The following is a 23,688-nucleotide window of genomic DNA, read 5'->3' as shown; positions in this document are numbered from 1 at the left end:
AAAAACCTTTGTACTGATGGTCAGAGATTCTAATTAAATCATCCACCCAATCATTTAATCATGTGTGGATTTGATACCCCAGTATTTATTTCTCCAATGTCTTGTGTTCTTATTATTTAAAATAAATTATTGTAGTTTTGGTGCTAATAATAAATGACAAGACAAAGGGAAAGGTCCAAAGATGATGCCTTCCCTTTGAATCTGGTTTAAGTTCCTTGCACCACCCTTGCACCGCCCTTGTACCTGCCTGGTACTTCTATTTTTCTGTCTTAGCAGTCCATCATGTCTAATAAATGCAAAAATATTTGTTCCAGAAACTTAGTTTGTTTCAATTTCAGAAACTTGTTTTCACTTGCTTTCCAGCTCTATGTTTAGTTGCAAACCAGAAAATTAAATGATTTGCAAATTTAAGGTTTCAAGTTCTTCAAAGTATTAAACATCTATCAGGTTTGGGAACTGCTTCATTAATATGTTTGATTTTGAGTTTGCAGTACTCTTACTCATGGTGCAGACTTATAGAAACCTCAGATTTACACAGGAATTTTAGTCCTAGCCATGAAACCAAGCCCTTTATTTTTGTCAAAATCTAGCCAATAAGTTGCACAAACTAAAAACCTAATAGTTAAGGACAGGAATAGGACTAATTTTAATGTACTGGTACTTCCAATTTCTTTCTCTTTCCAGAATGTGCCTGAGCATGGTGTTTTGAGAAACAGGTATCATGTGTTTAACATGTGAAAACATCCTTATTGTTACATTTATTAATGCTTTATTGGTTAATCTAAAGAGAATTTGACCTTATCGTAGATTTGTGTCATTTCTAACCATTTTTCTAATTTATTTTCATTGTCTTGTACTTATTTTCTTTTAGTACTTTGACTGTATCCACGCTCCTTCTCCCACTCTGCCAAGTTCCACTCCATTTTTCAGAGCCCCACAGCTTTATGTCAAGACTATGATTTTTTTTTAAACCCATAAAGTCCAATTTGGGTGCCAATAGATTCTTGAATTTGTGTCCTATCACCAGAGAGTTGTCAACTTACCAGGGGCCATAACCTTAATAAACACTCACTCCCACTCACCCAGCTGTCAGTTGCCAGTGTCTCCTCATCTAGAAGTGGAATATCTGATAATTTAGCCTTATCTACCTTATACTTACTCAACTTGTAGATTTAAAATTATAAAAGACATTTTCTTAAAACAAGTGAAATGTCTTCCTTATAGCACTTGGGAAGTGAGACATTCGCAATCTGAAAAGATAGCAGAAAAGGGGGCATACGAAAGCTAAGGAACTGGCAACAGGTGGATTTTACGAATGCTCTTCTGTCTGCTGGGTCCCTTTACACTGTGAGTTTATACAGAGTTGTTTGCTCACAGTTCAGAGCAGTGAGCAAGGGCTCTCAAGGCCTTGCTGTCCATAGAACTAAGAGAAGAGGGATCACTGTGATTAAGGGATTGTATGTGATTTCTCTTCCCCAAAACATTTTACTTCTGGTTTGTTAAGGGAACATGGTAACCTCAATCTTGAATTTTGTCCTGTTGCTTGTCTTTCTTCTAAGATTAAGGGAGTTCTACTGTCGCTTTTTATCTTGTGAGGAAAATCACATTTAAACAAACCTTATTTTGGTAAATAAAAATGTTGTTCTGATAAATAAAGATGCAGTCAAAGAAAACTGGCATTTCTCTCTGACTTCCTGGGCATAGTAATGTCTTTTTCCACGTCCAACAGCTCTGAACCTTTCGTTATTCTAGATTACGTGACCGTTTGTACTCCACAGATGTGTCTTGGCTGCTAGAATGGGAATAACATTTGCATTATGCATCCTTACTTTCTTCTGTTTTGCCAAAAAGTACATGAAGAAATTCTGTTTTTATACTTCCAGAAGCACACAAGGCATCAGAATAATATTAATAACATAAATTCTTGGTATTAAAAATACCAGAAATAAAGTGACAAATCAATATTTCCTGTGGACATTTTTTACTTTTAATAATTTTAGTAATTATTATTGGCTTTGTTTTTTTTATTTAAGAAGAATTTAGAAATTTTTCCTTTCAAAATTAGCTTTTCAATCGAAGCCATGTAACTTTTCATTGTTTGAGTTTTAAAGTAGACCAATGTTCTTCACATCTAATGATTTTTCTACCATTTCCTTGGCAAAATTCCTGTAAATTGTAACACAAGTAACCTGCCATTTGGAACTAAAAATCTGTTCTAAAAATTATTTTTCTTCTTACTCTTGCTACCGCATCATTAAAATTTCAACTCTAGCTCATTTTCTATTAGCATTCTATCTTCCTCCAGTTTACAGTGACATTTTTACTTGTATGACATCTTAAAAGATTAAATGGACCAACACACCCAAGTCAATAATATATTGAACTACTAGTACTCAGCCCCTCATGATGTTACTGGATTTAAAGACAAAGTCAGAGACTGGCAATTAAGTTAAGTAAGTCATTAGTGGGAGCTACAATCAGATATGATCACTATCTGGAGAAGAATAGATACAGGATACAGACACACACAGAAAGAATTCTACATGAGTACACAGGAAAAGGATTACTATGCCCAAACCAAGGACAGAAATCCTCAGGAGAATTTAATTTGTTGACATTGATTTGGGGCATTTATTCTTGAAACTGTAGTTAGTATAAAGTCTGCTCTTAAGCCACTAGGCCATGGAACTACAATGACAATAAAAATTTGAATCCACTTCTTGGAAGGCTATATTTCTAATTTTATTATCCTTGATGTCAGAACTGATGTAATGACAGATCTAGAAGATGATACTTCCAATAATATGGAAGCCAATTGAAATCCTGAACAGTTTTGAGTGTGAATTTACAAAGTTTAAATATGAGTGAGAAAATTTACAAATCTTAAAATATGAAAAGACAGAGAGAGAGAGAGAGAGCTCTACTGCATGGTATCAAACAGGTTGTAAAGAACTGTACTATGCTGTAGAACTTTTCCATTGTCCACACCAGTATATTTCTTACCTTCAACAAACTACTGAAATACTGAACTATAATAAGAAAAAATTTTTCTAAAACTTTTTATAAATTTTTGTTTTTCCTTCTTATCCTCCCGAGTATCCACCAAATTTAAAGGTAATAAGCACCAATCCCATTGAATGGAGCAATGAATAAAAAAAAAGCAAGAAATAACACTAAAATACAATCAAAATACCTCACTTCCTCAACGTAACATTTGCCTGCATATATGCACCTACTCTCTATCTTTTCTTTTAAATATACAGAAATCAGGCATATCTCACAGGAGCGTTTCACTGGTTCCTGTCTTCACACCTCAAACATTAATGTGATTATTTGAATAAGAACAAACTCCCATAGGATTATATATTTAAATGTTTAGTTACCAGGTAGGGGTACTATTTGGGAAGGATGAGGAGATGTGACCTTGTTAGAAAGGTGTAGCCTTGTTGGAGGAGGCATGTCACCGGAAAAGGGCTTTGAGATTGCAGAAGTCCATGCAAGCCTCCAGGCTCTGCTTTCTACCTGAAGAGTAAGTTGTAGAACTTTCTGCTACTGCTCTCATGTCATGCCCATCTGCTTCCCACTACGATGATCATGGACTCCATTCTCCTCTACGACTATGAACCCAAAATTAAATACTTTCTTTTATAAGAGTTGCCTTGGTGTCTCTTTACAGCAATAGAACAGTAGCTAAGACAGTCAATCAAAATGCTGAGGTGATTTTCTCATTTTCCCTCTGTATCTCTTTATACAACTTAATTTCCTAAATCTTCTTCTTATATACCCTATCCCATTCTTTCTGTCCCACTTCTCATTAGAAATTTTTGCAAAGAATTGTTCTGAAACTTCCATTCTGGCTTCCTGTATTCTGAGTAGCTACCAAATTTTCTCTTGCATCAGGTACTACCAGGCCCAGTAACATCATTTTATTGTTCCTTTTAGAGCAGTAGATGTTTCTTGGTGTCCTTTTCTTTCTTTTTGTTGTTATTGATGATGATGATGATGATGATGGTGGTGGTGGTGGTGGTATTTGCTTTGTTTTATTTCTCATGTTCTTAAATGGATTTTAGGACCAAATACTGGTATTTCCTTCTTTGTTCCCTGTTGATCCTCCTGTTCCCTAATATGTATCTGCTCATCTTCTTAAATAAAGTTAAAGTATAGGTTAGGTAAGGTATTAGTTAAAGTTTTTAGGCTATTTCTTTTATTGTACTAACTTCCTGTGTAATTTAAACTGATTATAAGTATTTTCTGCATGCTAAATATTATCAACTATGTGTTTTCAAATGTCTTCTGACTTTTGAGTACCACAAGCCATGATCCAATCAAACAGTGGATGTTGTTTGGTATCTAATTGCAATATCTCCAAATGATTCATATATTGATATGTAAAAGTAACTTCTATTCACCTGATGTAATTGCCATCTTGTAGGCTTACTGCTGTATAAGCTCACCCTTTCCTAGTTCTTTCTATTTTCTTGTTGAGGTTTAGTCTTTTTCTATGTATGACAGTGGCAAGTGTAGTCCCCAAGTCCTGGTTGCCCCAGAGATGTTATGTGACCTTGTCCCCAAGTTATTTCTGATTGGTAAATAAGGAAGCCTACAGCTTATAGCTGGGCCAAATTAAGATAGGTTGTACTTGGTGTTCCAGCCTGGAGGTTGGAAAAGTCCATGAAGAAAAAGAAAGGGATCAGAAGAGATAGAGAAAGAGAAGGAGGAAGAGGAGGAGGAGGAGGAGGAGGAGGAAGACACCATGGTTATGAACCAAGAAAGCATGGATCTGAAGGCCAAACAATTAGAGATAAGAACAGCTTTGATTGATTTAGAGGACTCCCTTTTGGATGTAGCAAGGAAGAAATTGTTCAGTTCTTTTAGGCTGGAAATCATGTCTAAGGGTTAACATTGCCAGTGGACTTCCAGGGGAGGAGTATGAGGGGGCCTTTATGCAGTTTGCTTCACAGGAAATAACTGAAAAGGCTCTAAAGAAACACCAGGAAAGAATAGGGCACAGGTATATTGAAATATTTAAGAGCAGTCGAGCTGAAGTTAGAACTCATTATGATCCACCACAAAAATGTATGGCCATGCAGCAGCCAGGTCCCTGTGACAGATCTGGGGCTGGCAGATGGTTTAACAGCATAGGCAGAGGAGCTGGCTGTATTAGGATGAGGCATGGTGCTTATGGTGGAGGTCATGAAGGCTATGATGGTTATAATGGCTATAATGATGGCTATGGATTTGATAACCTGTAAGGCACATGAGTTTAAAGCTGTTTTTTCTCTTTTTAAGTAGATGAAGAAATTTTGAGATGCAATACGATTACTTTTTAGGAATTTTAGTCTTGGTGTTTGTATGAAATTCTGAGGCCTTGATTTAAGTCTTATATTGTATTGCAATTTCCTTTTAGGTGTATTGTGCTAAGTGAACCTTGTCAAATAAATCTTCCGTTTAAAAGCTAAAAAAAAAAAGAAGAAGAAGAAGAAAAAAAACAACAGTTCAGATGAAACATAGTAAGTAATAACTTTATCTATCAGAAATAAATTTTAATAGCATAGGGGTAGATCTCTGCTATGACTAGTGCTGATTAAGGATTATTTTAAAAAGAAGGGTTGTGAGTGTCTTTTATCTGGGAACTAAATGGTAAAGGTGGGTAGAAACCCGGATTGGTATTAAATAGTTTCTACAACAAAATAGCACTGGATTATGGCAGTTAAAACTCAAGCTTACAAACTAAAATGGACCTGGCAAAAAGCAGGAGGTAAAAGTCAGGCTAAGCAGCACCAGAGGTCTATTTTTTTTAAAATCAATCAATCAATCAACCAAACCAAAGGTTCCCAGAACAGTATAGGAGGAGAGGCTAGGAAGGCAATTCCTAGCTAATGAGCAGGAACCTACAGAGTGAGTATGAAAAGTGCCTTTTTTCTTCTTTTTTCAGGTTTAGCTTTTCTTTTTTAATTGGATAATTTTAGTTTACATTTCAAATGTTATTCTCTTTCCTAGTTTTTCTCCATAAATCCTCTATTCCATCCTTCCTGCCCCTGCTTCTATGAGGTTATTCCTCCACCCATCCACCCACCCCTTCCTGCCTCCCTGCCCTGACATTCCCTTACACTGGGGGTAGAGCCTTGGCAGGACCAAGGGCTTCTCCTCCCATTGATGCCCAACAAGGCCATACTCTGCTACATATGTAGCTGGAGCCATGGGTCTGTCCATGTGTACTCTTTGGATGGTGGTTTAGTCCTTGGGAGTTCTGGTTGGTTGGTATTGTTTCTCTTATGGGGTTGCAAACCCCTTCAGCTCCTTGGATCCTTTCTCTAACTCCTCCAATGGGGACCCCATTCTCAGTCCAATGGTTGACTGCAAGCATCTGCCTCTGTATTTATTAGACTCTGGCTGAGCCTCTCAGGAGACAGCTATAGGAAAGTGACTTTTTTAAAAAGCCTCTACTAATTTAAAGCAATACATAAAAGTTTGGGCTTCTTCCAGTGGCAGAAAGGCCAAGGGGGAGGAACCAGCTCCCATTTAAACACGGGCTAAATGTAGCAGATACAGCAGCCGATGGCAAAACCTTGAAAACTTCCTGGAGACCACGGCTGCAGGGTAAGTTGCCTCAGGTTCTCCCAAGCATGGCAGGACGGCTCAATGCTGTTATATGGGAATTACCTTGCCTTCATGGCAATTGAAAGGGCAGCCCTAGGTTGGCAGCTGTAAAGGAAGGCTGAAACAACTCCCTGTAAACAAAGGGATGGGGCATAGTCAAGTGTAACACAACATCTGCTCCATGGAAGAGGGGAGACTGTGAGGCAGATTTCTGAAAAGCCTAGGCCAGCCTGGTAGACATAATAAAGTCTCTCTGTCTCTCTCTGCCTTTCTCTATCTCTATTCCATCCTCAACTCCCCTCCCCATGCCCTAAATAAACTCTATTTCATACCATAACTCTCCCTCTCACCCCACCCTTCTCTCTGGCTTCCACTGCCTATGCTCAAGAACTTCACGAACTCATAAATATATTCAACTAAACTACACTGACTCTGACTGGCTGAGAGACCCAGCTGACAGATCTCTCCTTCCTTTCTCTTCTTGTGAGAGTTGAGCATATCCTATCTCTGGCTCATTTCTTCACATCTTTCCCTGATTCTTCACTTTGTCTGTCCCTCAATTAGATATCACTTTCAAAGATGGCTGCTTTCTTCTACAGAGTAACCTTACCACATTGTTTAAAATTAAAGGTGTATACTAAGTGTGAGTCCATATTCCAGCCAAAGGGATTTGAGGTTTGTGACATTTCTGCATTCCAGCCAGATCACACAGACCTAGAAAGGGTTTGGATGTGATCCCTTGGGAAAGCAGCCATGTTGCTGGATTAAAATTCCTCTACATTGATAAATGAGCAACAATTTATTTTTCACTGAGTTTATTACTTCTGTTGTCTACTCACATCTTTTTATAGCATTATTACTGGTTTTCATCCTAAGTATCCTTGGGGTTTCCTTGCTTTTTAAGTTATTATTTCCAGTTACACCAATATCATCATCTATTACATTATAACTTTTATTGATTTTACGTCTTAAATACTCATGAGCTGTTTTCTTCCCATCAAACCTCTGATTGATAACAATAATTAATGCCACAGAATTATCCCATCTATACTGAAGTTTTCTTTCAACAGTCTATTTGTCTCAGCAAACAAAGTAACTTGAAAAATCTTAATTGAGTTATTTCAATTTCGTCAATATCTTGGTATTACTAGAAGTCCAATAACATTAAAAAATTGCCCCCTCCCTTTAGAAGAAATGCCCAACAGTGGGAGAGGAAGCATGAAGAGTCTATCTCCAGTAGAATGACAAGGCTTCAAATGGAGGGATGGGGTTGCCATCCCACAGTCAAAAACTCTGACCCAGAATTGTTCCCATCTAAAAGCACTGCAGCAACAAAAATGGAAAAGAGAATGGGGGAAAGGAGGTTCAGTGACTGGTCTAAATCGCAAGCAGAAGCTCCAAGGCCTGGCACTATTACTGAAGCTATGGTGTGCTTACAGACAGGAGCCAACAGGGCTGCCCTCTGAGAGGCCCAACAGGCAGCTGAAAGAGTCAGATGCAGATACTTACACACAACAAATGGACAGAAGCCAGAGACCACTGGTGTTGAATTAGGGAAAAGCTGGAAGAAACTGAGGAGGAGAGCGATCTCATAGGAAAAACAGCAATGTCAACTAACCTGAACTCCCGAGACCTCTCAGGCACTGAGCCACCAACCAGGGAGCATACACCAGCTGATATTAGGCCCTGGCACATATACAGCAGGGGACTACTTGGTCTGGTCTCAGTGAGAGAAGACACACCTAACTCTGAGAGACTTGAGGCCCTAGAGAGTGGGGAGTTCTGGTGGGGTGGAGGATAGGGGTGGAGACATCCTCTTGGAGGTGGGGGAGGAGGAATGAGATGAGGAGCAGTTGGGCAGAATAGGAAGAAGATAATGACTGGACTGTAGAAAAATTAAATAATAATAATAGTAATAATAATAATAGTAATAACAACAACATCAATAATAATAATAATAATAATAATAATAATAATAATAATAGCAGCAGCAGCACTGGGTGGCCTAGTCAAAGCAGAGTTGGAGAATTTGCCCTTGTGCTGATAAGGGAAAGTCAGAGTGCTGACCAGCTCAGCAACCACACAGAGCCTAGATCCAGGGCTCTTAGTTTGCACATCCCCAAATTGGTATGATCTGCCTATGATCAGGGCCAGTTGAAAGGATTAGTCCTGTTGATCTAAATAGGATATCCATGACCCAGGGCAAAAACAGGAGTCCTGGTGAGGATCCAATATTGATGCTATCACATACTCCAGACACCATGACCCAGACCAGTGTCTCATTGCAATGAACTTGTGCAAGTGGAGATGTATGGACAGAGAGATATGCTGTGGAACACACTATGAGACACTACACTTCCACAATGAGGTACTTTTCTATATTTTGATGTGTGTGTGTGTGTGTGTGTGTGTGTGTGTGTGTGTGTGTGTGTATGAATGTGTGTGTGGGAAGGGAGGTTGCAAGATAGAAGGCAGATATGAAGGGATGGGAAGATGAGCAGGACTAGGGTGCATGATATGAAACTCACAAAAAATCAATAATAAGTAAAAAAAAAAAGAAAAAACAAAAAACAAAACAAAAAATCAAAAAGCATGCTGAACAAGCCATGGGGAGTAAGCCAGTAAACAATTTTCCATGGCCTCTGTGTCAGGTTCCTGCCTCAAGTTGTTACTCAGTATTTCTTTATGTTAGATTGTGAAATGAGATTTATAAGATGATCTGCACTCAAAGGTAAGGCTGTACAGCCCTCTGGACCCAAAACCTGCCTGGAGAGTACTGGTCTCCCAAGATCGCTCTCACTCCTAAGCCCACAGGTGAGACCCCACTTTTGCTCTACTAAGTGTCCAAAGAGGGACCTGCCAGGAGCACATAGGGCACAGGAACCGTGGAACAGCTTGGGACAAGACCCTTCCATTCTCCATCTACACCCAGAGCTAAGGCTGTCCCATAACCCTCCAAATCCAAAACCTGACCAGAGAGAGCTGGCTTCCCAGGAGTGGAATGGTCTCACTTCTACAATCATAGGCTCACAGGCTTTTAAGGCCCACAGGAGGGACAAGGTCCAGTCAGAGATAGAAAGACCAACTAACACCAAAGATAACCAGATGGTAAGAGGCAAGCATAAGAACCTAAGCAACAAAAACCAAGACTACTTGGCATCACCAGAACACATTTCTCCCACCACGGCAAGGACTGGATACCCCAACACACCAGAAAAGCAACATTTGGATTTAAAATCACATCTCATGATGATGATAGAGGACTTTAAGAAAGACATAAACAACTCCCTTAAAGAAACACAGGAAAACAAGTAGAAACCCTCAAAAAGGAAACACTAAAAACCCTTAAAAAGTTCCAGGAAAACACAACTAAACGGGTGAAGATATTGAACAAGCCATCCAAGGTCTAAATTTGGAAATAAATTAACAAAACGGGAAACAATCCTGGAGATAGAAAACCTAGGAAAGAGATCAGGAGTCATAGATGCAAGCATCACCAACAGAATACAAGAGATTGTAGAGAACCTCGGGGCAGAAGATGCCATAGAGAGCTATAAGATGAATTAACCTCCTCCCCAAACGAACAAAACATCAAATCAAAACAAAGTAAAAGTCTCATATGGAATACAAAAATATTTGGGTTGGGTGTGTACCTTGGTAACAAAGCACAAGGTCATGAATTCCAGCCACAATACCACACACAAATGCACATAATACTGAAAGCTATAACTTCATATAGATACTAATATTTAAACCATTTCCTGCCTTAGTATAGAAGGGCTTAGATAAAAGTATCATAGTAATGATCATACAAATGGATAACTTCAAATCAGGCATGCCTAGTACTAAATCATATGGTTTTAATATTATGATTTATGATCAACATGGATCCTGTTTTCTGGTAATTTGAATCATTGAGTAGCTCTCTTGGATCCACTATTTGGTGTTATTACAGAAGTTCTTTCTGGTCTTTGCTCTCTAAGTAAGGAAGATGAGGGCATTTTCTATAACCCTAATGCTTCTGCTTGACTTGGTTAAACACCTTATTGTTATGTTGAATAGTCTGTACTATCTCCTGGGAACGGATAGTTTGCATTTCTCCTTAAGTTTAGCAGAAAACTCTATGGAAGGATTGCTAAATTGCTTATGCCTTTGAACAGTTTAGTGCACTATTTTAAGATTCTTTTTCAGATTTAACAGTGAAGTTCTATTTTCAGATTTAATAATGAAGACCTATTTTTCTTTCTACTGTTGCCATTGAAATATTTAGGTTAACAATATTGTATTCTCCTAATTCTAAATTACATTGATCCTACAAAGTGCTGAGAGATTTTCTTCATTATAGGACATGTTTAAGGTTACTTGTCATAGCAACTGATTTCTTTATCACAAGATAAAGTACAATTCAATTGTCCCTGGGTGAATATTTTATCTCACAACAAAATGTTATCGATAACCTATACAGGCCGACTACTCAAAATTATCAATTACATGACACTTTAGGAAGTCTTAGTGGATGGCTTCTATGTGTAATGGACAGCAGTAGATGCCAGAGGCGATCAATATATAGACCCTGTCAGCAGAGAGCTCAAGATTTACTGGGAGAGACACACATGAATCAATTTAACAAAGACAAACTGTCTTAAGAACTAAATCTAACAGGAAAAGTGGCTGGGGGAATACAGTCGAATATGATTATAATGGTACAATGGCAATTTGATATAGAGAATGACTTCTGATTCAGAAAACAAGTAAGCATTTTAAACTGGGTTATAGGCCAATAATAAGAAAAGAAACAGAGAGAGAGCAGGTTCCCCTCTGACATCCCATCTGATGGCAAGTGGAGACTTGAAGATATATCGCTGATTTCTGAGATGACCTCCTTCCATAACCCTGATATTTCTGCCTTTGTGAGCAAGCTTCAGACTCCAGTCACCAGTCGGGAAGCAATCTGCTGTTCATTCCTGAAGTCCCAGGGACCTGTCTTGCTGCCACCCTTCTGCTTCAACTACTGTGCTGACAATTTGGTACAGCATCTGATTTGAGGGCATATGGTTTGGGCAGCCTTCTTAGCAAGCTAGCCCAGGGGACACTTGGTGAGTAGAGTGGAAGGAAAGCCTCTTTGGCAAATGCATCCAAGAAATAACAGCAGGAGAGATAATTATCTGTAGCTGAGGATCAAGGCAGGGCCACTATTCCTAGAATGCATTAGTTCATGGCTGCACTTTGCCCAGATTTTCCTACCCTCAAAAGGCAGACTTCAGAGACTGGCTGAAGTCCTGTTACCTTACTGGAGAGCACTGAGAGAATAGCAAATAGAGGCTATGTAACCACTCTAAGTGCCCTCCTTATCCTTTCCAGAGTTAGTCTTTGTATACTGTGCTATAGTTCGTAAAATTGAGATACATTATACTGAAGAAGGTTCATTAACATCATTTTATATGTGAGGAAACATAAATCCAGAGAGGTCTACCAGCTTTACCAATCTCACATAAGATTCCTTGAGCACTGTTAGAAGTTTCTCATAGGTTCTGACTCTAGAATTAATGTTTTTCTATCACACAATTTCTTTTAATATTTAGAATATGGGGCTTTGAATATGAACTACTACTGGTGAACATTTTATCCTGTTCATTTTCCTCAGCTCATTTGGTGCCTCAGCCTGTCTGCCCCCACTGTCATACCATTGTACCCAATGACATCAGACATCAGTTAAAATGGCTGGTTTAAGCTGGGAAAGAAAACTGGTACCAGGCCCATCTTGGTCATTCTTGTTTCAGATTACCGACACTCTGTAGTTCATTCTACTTGGATAGTGTCTTCTATGGCAAACACATTACCTGGTTACCATTAAAACAGCCACTGTAATGATAATTTCAGTTTTCCCACTAGTGGTAGACTATTTCTCTCTCTCTCTCTCTCTCTCTCTCTCCCTCTCTCTCTCTCTCTCTCTCTCTCTCTCTCTCTCTCTCTCTCTCTCTCTCCTATTAAGTATTTTATGAAGCAGGTGGCTTAAGCTCTGTTAAATTCTGTTTTTTGTTTACTTTTTTTTCTTTTTCTTTTTTGGAGCTGGGTACTGAACCCAGGGCCTTGGGCTTGCTAGGCAAGCACTCTACCACTGAGCTAAATCCCCAACTCAAATTCTGTTTTTTTTTTATCTATAATGTAATGGCATGGAACTTAACTTGCATGATGGTAGTGTCTGTAGACATGAGATGAGTCCATTTGTGCAACATTCAAATAATTCAGTATACATCTAGTTTCTTATAAATGTTACTTGTACTTTTAATACTTTCGTAGATTCTGTAATAATTAAAGCTAAAATGAGCCTTCTCTAGCTGCAAACTTCTTTATGGGTTTTGTCAGCTGTAGACTGACAGTTTTTCCTCCCAAATGCCACCAGTTAAAATTGTATCTATATTTCAAGAAGATTACAGTGATAAGTCTATACCATAACTAGTGAATATTTCCTTTGTGACAGTCACAATTTTAGTGTTGTGAGTTCATAGGCTAAAAAGGATGCCTGTCTGTCTTCACTTCAGTTGCGTTCTTGTGACATTTAGCAGAGAAGCTACATTTTACTGTACGTTATTTAATTTACATTTATAACTTGGATAGAAAGAGGTGGGGATGAGAAATAAGTAGTAACTGCTGCCTCTTCAAGCCCAATATGGCATATATAAAAGGTAAAAGTTGCTTATGAATGTACAGATAATTGGATGTATTCGTGCAGGAGTATGTTTGCTTTTGATCATATAAAGCCTTGAGTTATAAAGTGAGCAGTAAACCAATGTCTTAATATAGCTCCTTTCTGCTCCCAAACATTTATCTACCATCTGTGCTACCTACCAACAATGCATTACTTACTGAAGAAGTCCTCATTTTCTCAAAGACTGAAAATGGAAACATTTTTACCAAACTAAATCACATCAAAGTAAGGCATAGATTTGTGAGCCTTACCACAATTTCCATAAGAGAATTTGAAGACCAGCTAGCATAGAAAGTTAATAGGAGCGTTGCTGTAGAGACTTCACCATGGCCTGCTGGGCCAAAATGGGAAGACATTCCAGAAACCAAGGCTACAAAGGTATCACATAATATCTAATAATTCTAGGCAGCACTTTGAGCCGAATTGCCAGGAAGAAGTTCTCATTAAACCAACCAATGTAGAGAAGTCTTTAAAATAAATATCTCGCCGGAAATCTCTTTATTAAAAACTAGTGAGCATTCTTATCACCATGTACAAAGCTTAAGTTCAAGTGGATCAAGGACCTCTACATCAAACCAGATACACTCAAACTAAAAGAAGAAAACGTGAGGAAGAACCTCAAACACATGAGCACTGGGGAAATTTTCCTGAACAAAACACCAATGGCTTATGCTGTAAGATCAAGAATTGACAAATGGGACCTCATAAAACTGTAAAGCTTCTGTAAGGCAAAAGACACTGTTGTTAGGACAGAACGGCAACCAACAGATTGGAAAAAGATCTTTATCAACCCTACATCTGATAGAGGGCTAATATCCAAAATATACAAATAACTCAAGAAGTTAGACTCCAGAGAGCCAAATAACCCTATTAAAAATGGGTACAGAGCTAAATAAAACATTCTCAGCTGAGGATTGATCGAATGGACAAAAAGCACCTAAAGAAATGTTCAACATCCTTAGTCATCAGGGAAATGCAAATCAAAACAACACTGAGATTCCACCTCACACCAGTCAGAATGCTTTTAAGTTTTCAGAATTGATTCCATCATTGGTATTATTGAACCAGTATATTTATCCATTTCTAAATATTAACAAATTTTTTAATATGAATGAAACTGTGTCTAACCCCAAAACAGATATAGTTCACTAATATTTAATTATGCTTGTCTCTCATTTTTTAATAAGCAGATTCATACATGTTGAGACACATATGCTGTTGAAGTAGTAAATATCATGTTACCTCCATTCCTCATTTTATAATATAAATAATACTGTAAAACTCATCAATTATAGACACATTGGCATTATTTTAATGCTCTCTAAAAATCCCTTAGCATGCAAAAACTCACTACAATTAAGACAATTAATAATAGGAAATACATTCACCCAGATCTTCTACTCAACTTTTAAAATTAGAATATGTTAGTCACACATTGCAATCCTCCATTTATTCCATCAACTACACATTACATATTGTCATGCCGAGTACTGAGTAAACAAGTCATGAATGATAAAATTAAACTTGAACTAATGATTCAAGATGTATTTACATAAACTAGTACTTTGATGATTATGATACAATGAAGTAAGTAAGTTCTATAGAAAAGAGACCAACACAGATTGCTGAAGACATAGAACAATTCAATAGGCTCCCTGAAGAAATGGCGAGAGTTGCATAGTGAAGAATGTACCTAAAATAACCTTTGACTTCTAAATATTGGTACAGACTATGGCTCCATGCTTATTAACAAGCTCATTTATGAAGATAATATATCTTCAAAATTATATGAAGATAATAATGGCAAACTCATTGTAATTACTTCTTGCATAAACATTAATGTATATATAAAATTAATGAGATATCCTAAAATATTTTTACCTAGTAATACTAAATAAGCTTGCAAGAAATCTCCAACACCTTAATAGCACACACTGTTTTTTTAGTATCTTTTTTGGTATTATTTTTAATATTCAAACTTTAAAAGTAATGCACTGTTGTAGATCAGTTATTCAAATTGCTAGATATTAAGAATATTATATCTCACTAATATAATTTATCATTGTTATTACTTCTACCACTCAGTATTATGACCTATTATAATATTTCCATTATATATGTACCCCAGAGACTGTATGGTGCTCATCAAATCAGCCATATATTATATGTGGTGCCTACTGTTCAGATTAGTTTCACAGCTTGTTTACTTTTAATGACATCTGTATTCTTCATAGCTTCTCTTAAAAATCATATTTAAAGATACAAAAAGGAAAACTCAGAACACCTCCATGATTTATCTAAACTTCCAATGATATTCATTGATGAATTCTAAAATCAATAAAACCTTTCCATCCAGTGATTCATGATAGTAGTAACCATTCCCAACACATTTTTTTATGAAGATTCTGAAACATTAAGTATCAGGATATATTACACCTGACTAACTAATAACTTTACCTAAGTCCTCTCACATTAACATATCAATATGCTTTAAAAATAGTAAAAAGATGGGTTGCAATTCCTATGAAACATTAATGTGTCTTCATCTCTTCTGTGAAATCTGTCACCTATTCGTAGACAGTAGATTCCTTATATTCCTGTGTTTACACTTAACCACAAATATCTACAGGCTTCAAATTCAGCAGCATAAGCACATAGCCTCTATGAAGAATCAAGCTAGTACTTGGGAGTTCTGCATCCCCTATATAAAGCCAAGCTGTAACTATTGACTCTCAAGTATTAGACTGAATTTATTCCTGTGTCCTACTCTGATATCAAATAATGAATACCCCAAGCTGTCCCAAGACATGGCTGTATCTCACATTATGAACTTATACTGTAGCTTAACTTGAAAATTTTTATTTCCCTATCAAACCTTATACCTTACTGGTTTCTCTTCACTAAATATTACTTTAATAAGTCATTTGAAATTTTAGTGTTAAGTTAGGATCTCTCAAAATAGCGAACCATCACAATTTATAAGGTTTGGTATGATAATTAAAGTCATATTTGAAACACACATTAATAGTACATTTTAGTGCAGTGAACACATAATTCATGAGGAAATATCAACCAACCTGTCCACAAAAGCATGATGAAGAAGAAAAATGGGATCATTGGCCGATCCCTGTACTTGCGACATTGTTCCATTCATATAGATATGCAGAGCGTTGTGCATGCTACTTTGAGAAGAATCTGCTATCCCTGTGAGTGGACTGGCAAATCCTGTTGACACAGAGGAATTTAAAAGTAAGTTTCCCTAAATTATTGAATATCTAAATGATTATCTCATCGCATCTACAACTACAGAGGTAAGCCTAATTTTAAATAAACAAAATCAATAAGAAAACTCATTTGATATTGGGATTCTGAATATTCATTCAGATCTCTTCAGAACTGAAAGGTACACTGTGTGGTAGATTTAAGTGATGAGATAGGCTGGGCCAATATGGACTCTGTAATGGAACATCTTTGTTAAGTCCTTTGGATACTGCTAAGTCCCAAGAATCTTTGCAATAATCATCATTTGCTCTCATTTAACTTAAAAATATAAAGAATACATCAGCAACATATTAAAAAATAATACTGAGAGGAGTTCTTTGCAGTGTACTTATATCCTCTTGCTTTCTGTTTCTAACAAATATTTAAATTTTGGATCCTGTTTCCAGAAGAAGCATGAAATTGGTGATCAACCTTGTTTCTAGTCATTCATCTGTAATTGCCCTAGGAACATCAGATCATAATGTTTTTATTTTTGTGGAACATTCATTTCACATCTAATTAGAACTCATTTCAAGAAAAAATGAAGTTCTCTTCTCTCTGTAAATTCACTGTAAGAACTTATAATATTCTTTACTGTTCTTTCTTTTCTAAAAATATTGGGGGTACATTTTTAAGAACTTATTTTTTATTTCATACAATTCAGAATCATCATACAGATTATTTCTTTGCATTATCAGAGATGCAAAAACACTTAGTCAACTAAGTAACTGCATATGTTTATGCGTAGAAATAGGGATTGGAAAAAAATCTGTTTAATTACGGAATTTAAGTTTTCTTATGTAATAGTTTACTGTCTTTCCTATGTAGCAACATTCTGTACACTACTGAGGAGAATAATCTATGCAGGAATAGCCTTCAAGTTTTAGAATTAATGTAATCATAGCATCAAATGAAAGCTTTAGAACTTCATTTCATGTATAGTTTTAGATATTTTTAAGTGTATCCTAATTTTTATCAGAGATATAAATAAATTTTGAGGAATGATTCAGAGATATTGCAGATAGTATAAAATTTAAAGATAATATATATTTTAAAAATTATCCACCTTAATGATTTAATATTGACACCCATTTCTAAATATTAAGATAGACTCATGTATTTTATAATTTTTTTCTTTTTTCTTTTTTTCGGAGCTGGGGACCGAACCCAGGGCCTTGTGCTTGCTAAGTAAGCACTCTACCACTGACCTAAATCCCCAACCCCGTATTTTATAATTTTTATGTGCCTGCTTAAGTGATTCTTTCCTACAGAATTATTAAACTAAATGTTACAAATTCTATGGTAGAGATTTTGTTTTTAGGTTGGTAAAGTTTAGCGCTACATTAGTCAAATGAAATTTATGTTGGTGAAAAGAACAAGGCAGGTAGATCAACAGATATCATGTCAAAAAACTGTTCCTCATAGTGCAAGGTATACTTGGAAATTGCTAAGAAAATAGATTGTAAACATTCACACTAAGGAATAGTAAGTATTTCACATAGCAGACACGATGTTTAATTTGGTTTAGTTATTATATAAGGTATCTACCAATATCAAAATATCATATACCATAAATATAAATAATTTTTACTTGTCAATTAAATAAATTAAATAAATTAACCTAATAAATTTTTCCATAACTTACTAACAACACCCGCTTTGGCAACTTTAACCCCAATGTTTGTAATAACTTTGTTTTCAAAATCATAGAAATTTTCACCTCCCCTTGAGGTGGAATAATAAAAGTGGAAGCAAAATTATAGTTTTTGTAAAAATAATTATACAAAGGGATTGTGAAGTGCAGTAGTGTTGGAAGACCTTTAGTAACCTCTCAGCTAGATGTGTTTTGGATAATTATAGTAGAATAACAATATAGTAAATATGACTAACAAATAAATTCCGTTTAAACTTTCTGTGCTTTCGACTCTTCTGAGAGCCTAAAGCACGCTGCCTAGCTAGGCATGTTTCAAGACACTGCTGTAAAGGGTTAAACAAACCTGTCTTCAACTTCTCTGTTATTGAAAAGAAAGAAGTACAGTATTTATCAATTTAGGTAACCTTTTTTGCTTCCTTTTGTCATTGATATAATAGAAAATAGCTAAACGCATTTCTTCGGATGTAAAGATTAAATCTGATAGCTGGTAGGAAAGCATATAGCATCAATTTGATACTAGTGGTAGTTTTCTGAGTAGTCAGACTTCTCTGTGGTCTGATTTAGTTGATAAATGAGTACCCATTTTCAAAGCTGCTAACCCAAAGCATGCATTTTCCGTGTGTATCCAACAGAGGTGGGCAATGGGAAAGGCAATTTTCTCATCAAAACCTACAAGGGACCATTAAAGTTTTCTAATGTGATATTTGCCAAGGGAAATACTATTTGAGATTTAAATGATATTAACATCGAAATAAATTATTTTCTATTGTACTTCTTTACAGTTCATTTGGAAATAAAAAAATTGGAAATAAAAGGGGAAAGATTATGGCTACTGAAATTATCCCCATAAAATAAAAATGATTACTCTGTCAATTTCATTTCTTGTTGCATTTTGCTCTTTCCTGAAAGAAAAAATCCCAATACTTTCATAAAACCAAGCATTCAAATACCACTCATGTATATAATCTCATTTAAGTAACAGGATTACTTGATATTTGACAATATTATTGTTGTTCCAATTTTATTAATGAGGAAATGCCAGTTTAAAGAATTAATGTAGTGCACCTAAATTCAAACCAGTATTGAATTTAATACTAAAACTTAAAGTTAACTGTGATTGTATTGAAACTTGTGATCTTTTCCAAATAGCAAGTTAGGTTTCTTGAAAGAGATCAGAAATGACTCAAACATGAGATAAAATAATTTACTTAGACTAAGCAAAGCCAGAGTTTTTCTGTATTCAGAAGAAAAATATCCAACAGAGATTGAGAATAACAAAGATAGTCTTCTCCATAAAACCTAAGATGTTTCATATGAACTGGCCAAAACACTTCAGATATCTCTTTGTAGTGTGTTCTTGGAATTAGTTTGTACACTTACCCTGTTTAAAACCAGCTACAATACAGGAAGGTACAGGATATTAGGATGATATTGAACCTGTGTTTTCTTAAATTCCCCATGGATAGAACATCCAACAAGCTAGTAAGGACCATGTTAGACACCTCAGATACCAACATACCTCAAAGTTCTTTGCAAATGGCAGGAACAATCACCCGAAGTACTGAGAGTTATGTCTTCAAGTTCATGTGCCTCATTCATATGAGAGACTTAGGAATGTTTCAGATGAATGACAATAGGGAATTTCAATTTATCAATCCATATTCTTTCCTCTTTTATTTTTCCCCCAATTCTCCTCTAGAGAGGTTTGGGTTATTTGTTTTAGATATTGATGTTTATCTCTGATACCTGGAGATTTGGATTTAATTGATTTAGAATTGAACTCAGTCACTTATAGTCTTAAAAGTCCCTAAGTGATTCTAATGTGCAATCGGGGTTGAAATTTACTGAATGTGAGTAAATTGTTCTTTGTTTTCTAAACCTAAACTTACATTTCAAAGCATTTACTTCTCATCATATTATTTCTTTCATGTGAAATTTTCCTCTTCTATATTTTGACCTTAAAAATATCCAATAATAATTCTGCTTTTAAAATCTCACTGTGTAAACTGATGTGAAATAATTTCTTAGAAGTAGCCGCTACATATTTTCTTGAAAATAAGCTACTCTATGATAGGTAATGCAAAAGCATTTTCATCTGTTTTCTTTCCAGGATGTGAGATCATAGGTTATGTTGAACTTACATGGTTAACCCTGCTCGGTTTTGAAGTGTGAAATAACAAGTGACTAAATTTTCACTCGAAAGAAACATGTTTAATTTTTGTTTTCTTTAAACTCATGTTACTATTTAAATTATATTAATCATTCAAGGTGAATCTGGAAATAGAAATGAAGAAGGAAAACAAAACAGCAAACTCATCTTAGTGCCTATGAGGAACTAAGTGGCTCTCAGGCCCTTTGACTAACTTCTCTCTAAATTTACTCTCCTAACAAGAGACTTAGCAAAGAATTATGAGCATCACAGTTTTCAAATGATGCCATGATTTGGAGAGATTGTATTTAATGGCTAGAAACTTTCAGTTAATATTACTTACTACCTGTTAATATCATTTATAGTTAGGATCTAAGATGCAGATCAAAAAATGTAGTTTTTAAGTGAATCTTTAGATATTTTGGAACTCATCTAATTTTCCTAGTATTTTCAAAGATGATGTATTCTTAAAACCATAAATGGAATTAACTTTCATTTTTATTTATTCAACTCCTTTTTAAAAAAGCTCTCTCTCTCTCTCTCTCTCTCTCTCTCTCTCTCTCTCTCTCTCGTGTGTGTGTGTGTGTGTGTGTGTGTGTGTGTGTGATGTGAGTATGTAGAGATGTGTACTAGTAGAGATCAGAAAACAAGTTGGTAAGTTGGGCCTTCCCCTACAACTTGTATGAGGCAGGGTATTTTGTTTGAAACTGTGTGGAAGGGATATAGTCATGAGCTTACTAGTATCTTCTTGTGTCATCATGGGTGTGCTGGTATTAAGACTTCTGGCCTTTTGTAGGTTAAACTAGTATACTGGTATTAAGGCATCTGGCTTTCTGTGAGTTAAATAATCATTAGTTTCTAATGCTTGAGCAGTAAGTATTTTGTCTGTTGAGATATCTTTGATTTGATTTAGTACAACTGTCCAGTTGTAGGAAACAAATCAAGGAGCTGCCGTTATAGGGGGGTGCGTGGGCAGTGTTTTTCAACATGCAAATATTTTGAGTTAAAACAGTGATTTTTTTTTTAATTTCAAGAGAGTTACAGACCTATCACCATTGCCTATAACACTCATTTGTTCTGACCTCAGTGAAAAAGACACAGTCAAAAAGGGTTGGAGCTTACCAAACATGGCAGCAAGTGCTAGCCATTACTTTGATGCATAATCACGTTTTAGATATTTTAATTTTGATTATTATAAGTCATGGTAATATCTACAAACTAACATAAGTGATTCATATAAGTTTCCAATTGTAGTTTTAAATTATTACCATAAGCATTAGACTAGTTTCTCGGAAATTTGATAACACCACTGCTTGTGTGTATATCTGTTTAGTCTATAGGCATGTTATCAATACACAGTTTTCACATAACTGTGCAAAACTTTCAGTATATCCATAAGGCAATCTTCCACTGCAAAGGTAATGGACAATGTATTCATTTACATTTTTTTCTAAAACTTATTTTAAATTGTTAAATGTTCTTAGTTTTTAATGCTTTAAAAGTTTATAATAGCTATTTATACCCTTTTAAAGATTATATTTTTGTGCTTGCAGAGCAATAGACATACTGGATTATACAGCAATCAACTACAAAAATGTAACAAGAAAAAAATAAAAGATCACTGTAAGTAAATTTTTATTTATGTTTCCTTCTCCTTTCTGCTCTTCAATTTTGGTTGAATTAATGGTGCCTTGTTCAGTTGGCATAGTTTATATATTGTGTTAATACTCTGATAATTTTTTAATGATAATGCTAATTTTTTTATGAAACAAGCTTGGGAAGTCAACCATTTCACAACACTTTGCTGAAGACAATTCTTCATTTTTAGAATTTAAAATCCTGTGTCCTTGGTACAGGTGGCTTTATACAGAGACAAATGAGTATTGCTCAAGAAGAACCGCTCATACTTTATATATTGAATAATTTTTGAACAAGGTGATTGCTTTAGTTTGAATGAGAATGGCTCCCTTAGACTCATATATCTAAATGCTTAGTCATAAATTGGTAGCTATTGTTTAAAAAGGATTAGGAAGTGAGGTTTTGCGAAATGATGTGTGTCACTGGGAGGGGTAGACTTGATTCAAACTCTCTCCCTTTCTTCCTCATGCTTGTGAATAAGAATGTAAGCTCTCCCCAATTACTCTATTGCCATGTGGACCTGTCTGTTGTCACACCCCATGCTATGATGACCATGGGCCTGTCCTTTATTTCTGTAAGCCCCAGCAAACTCTTCTCTAAGCTGTCCTAGTAGTGATATCTTCACAGCAATAGAGAAGTAACTAAGATGTGAACAATATTTTTGTCTTTTACTGGCATCTGAAAATTATGTATTTGATGCCCCTTCTGATCTTGAGAAATGCTAGTCTCAGAAAACAAAGGTAGATAGATGGATCTGCAAATTTGCATACTACCAATTTGCAGTGATTCAGTTCCCACATAGCATTATTCTCTCATTATGATATAGGTAGATTAACAGTTCAAATAAAGACTGAAAAATGGGAATCATTGTGATATATCATGTGTTCTGTATCTTTAAAATGCTAGAATTTTATCCTTAAATATGATTCATACTTTTTGAGGAATTGCAACTAGCACCTCATATGCTAGGCAAGGACTCTATTTCCAAGATAAGTTCCTTGTCCTATTTAATTTCTTTTTTACTTTCTTTTTGCCACAATATGATAAATAGATACTGCTATTATTGTACTCCATCCATCTATACAGTTGGTACTATAATATATTTCTGCATGCTTTTATGAAACAGACTCCTCATAGACAGTCTGGAAACAGGATACTGTTTAATGAGGTTTCCGGTGATAACATGAAAACTTGAAGAGGCTAAGTGTTTTGTTCTAGATCTTTTATCTGTGTAACAGCTTGATTCAATTACATGCCAGGCATCAAAGATCTGCTCTTTATTATAGTCTCTTATTTTTCTTAGCTATGTGGAGCTATCATTTGTGTAAAAACTACAATGGGAAATAAATTCTTTGCTCAAGTTATGTTTTCTTAATAGGTATCATGCTCATTGAGATAAAAGCTGAAACCCTCTTTTCAAATTATACCTCAGGATAGGGAAGGCTCTCTTGTAATGAGTCCTTATCTGGATGAACTTTTCAAGGTTCATGTCACAAGACAACTAGGCCTTGGTTGGGAATCTTTACTAAACAATGGCAGCACTATTTAAAGAATTTTCCCTTCCTTTGTGTAGGATTATTTCATCATGATCTAGTTGTTAACATTATTATAAGAGAAAAATATGTTATATTCAATATTTATTCTTAATTTCTATAGAAAGTCTCTTGAAAGTATTTC

At 35.7% G+C, this 23,688-nt stretch overlaps 1 protein-coding gene across 1 annotated transcript in view; it reads right to left on the bottom strand.

The window, feature by feature from the left end:
• Tyr (tyrosinase) overlaps nt 1-23,688 on the bottom strand; it is a 76,938-nt gene that overhangs the window by 40,960 nt on the left and 12,290 nt on the right. Inside the window, exon 3 of the mRNA XM_032895943.1 lies at nt 16,387-16,534. Within this exon, the coding sequence (XP_032751834.1) occupies nt 16,387-16,534 (148 nt within the window). The remainder of the gene's footprint in view (nt 1-16,386; nt 16,535-23,688) is intronic.

This window comes from Rattus rattus, chromosome 2 (assembly GCF_011064425.1).
Source record: "Rattus rattus isolate New Zealand chromosome 2, Rrattus_CSIRO_v1, whole genome shotgun sequence".
Lineage (NCBI taxonomy): Eukaryota > Metazoa > Chordata > Mammalia > Rodentia > Muridae > Rattus > Rattus rattus.
The sequence above is the reverse complement of the archived record's forward strand: the minus strand, read 5'-3'. Positions and strand labels throughout refer to the sequence as shown.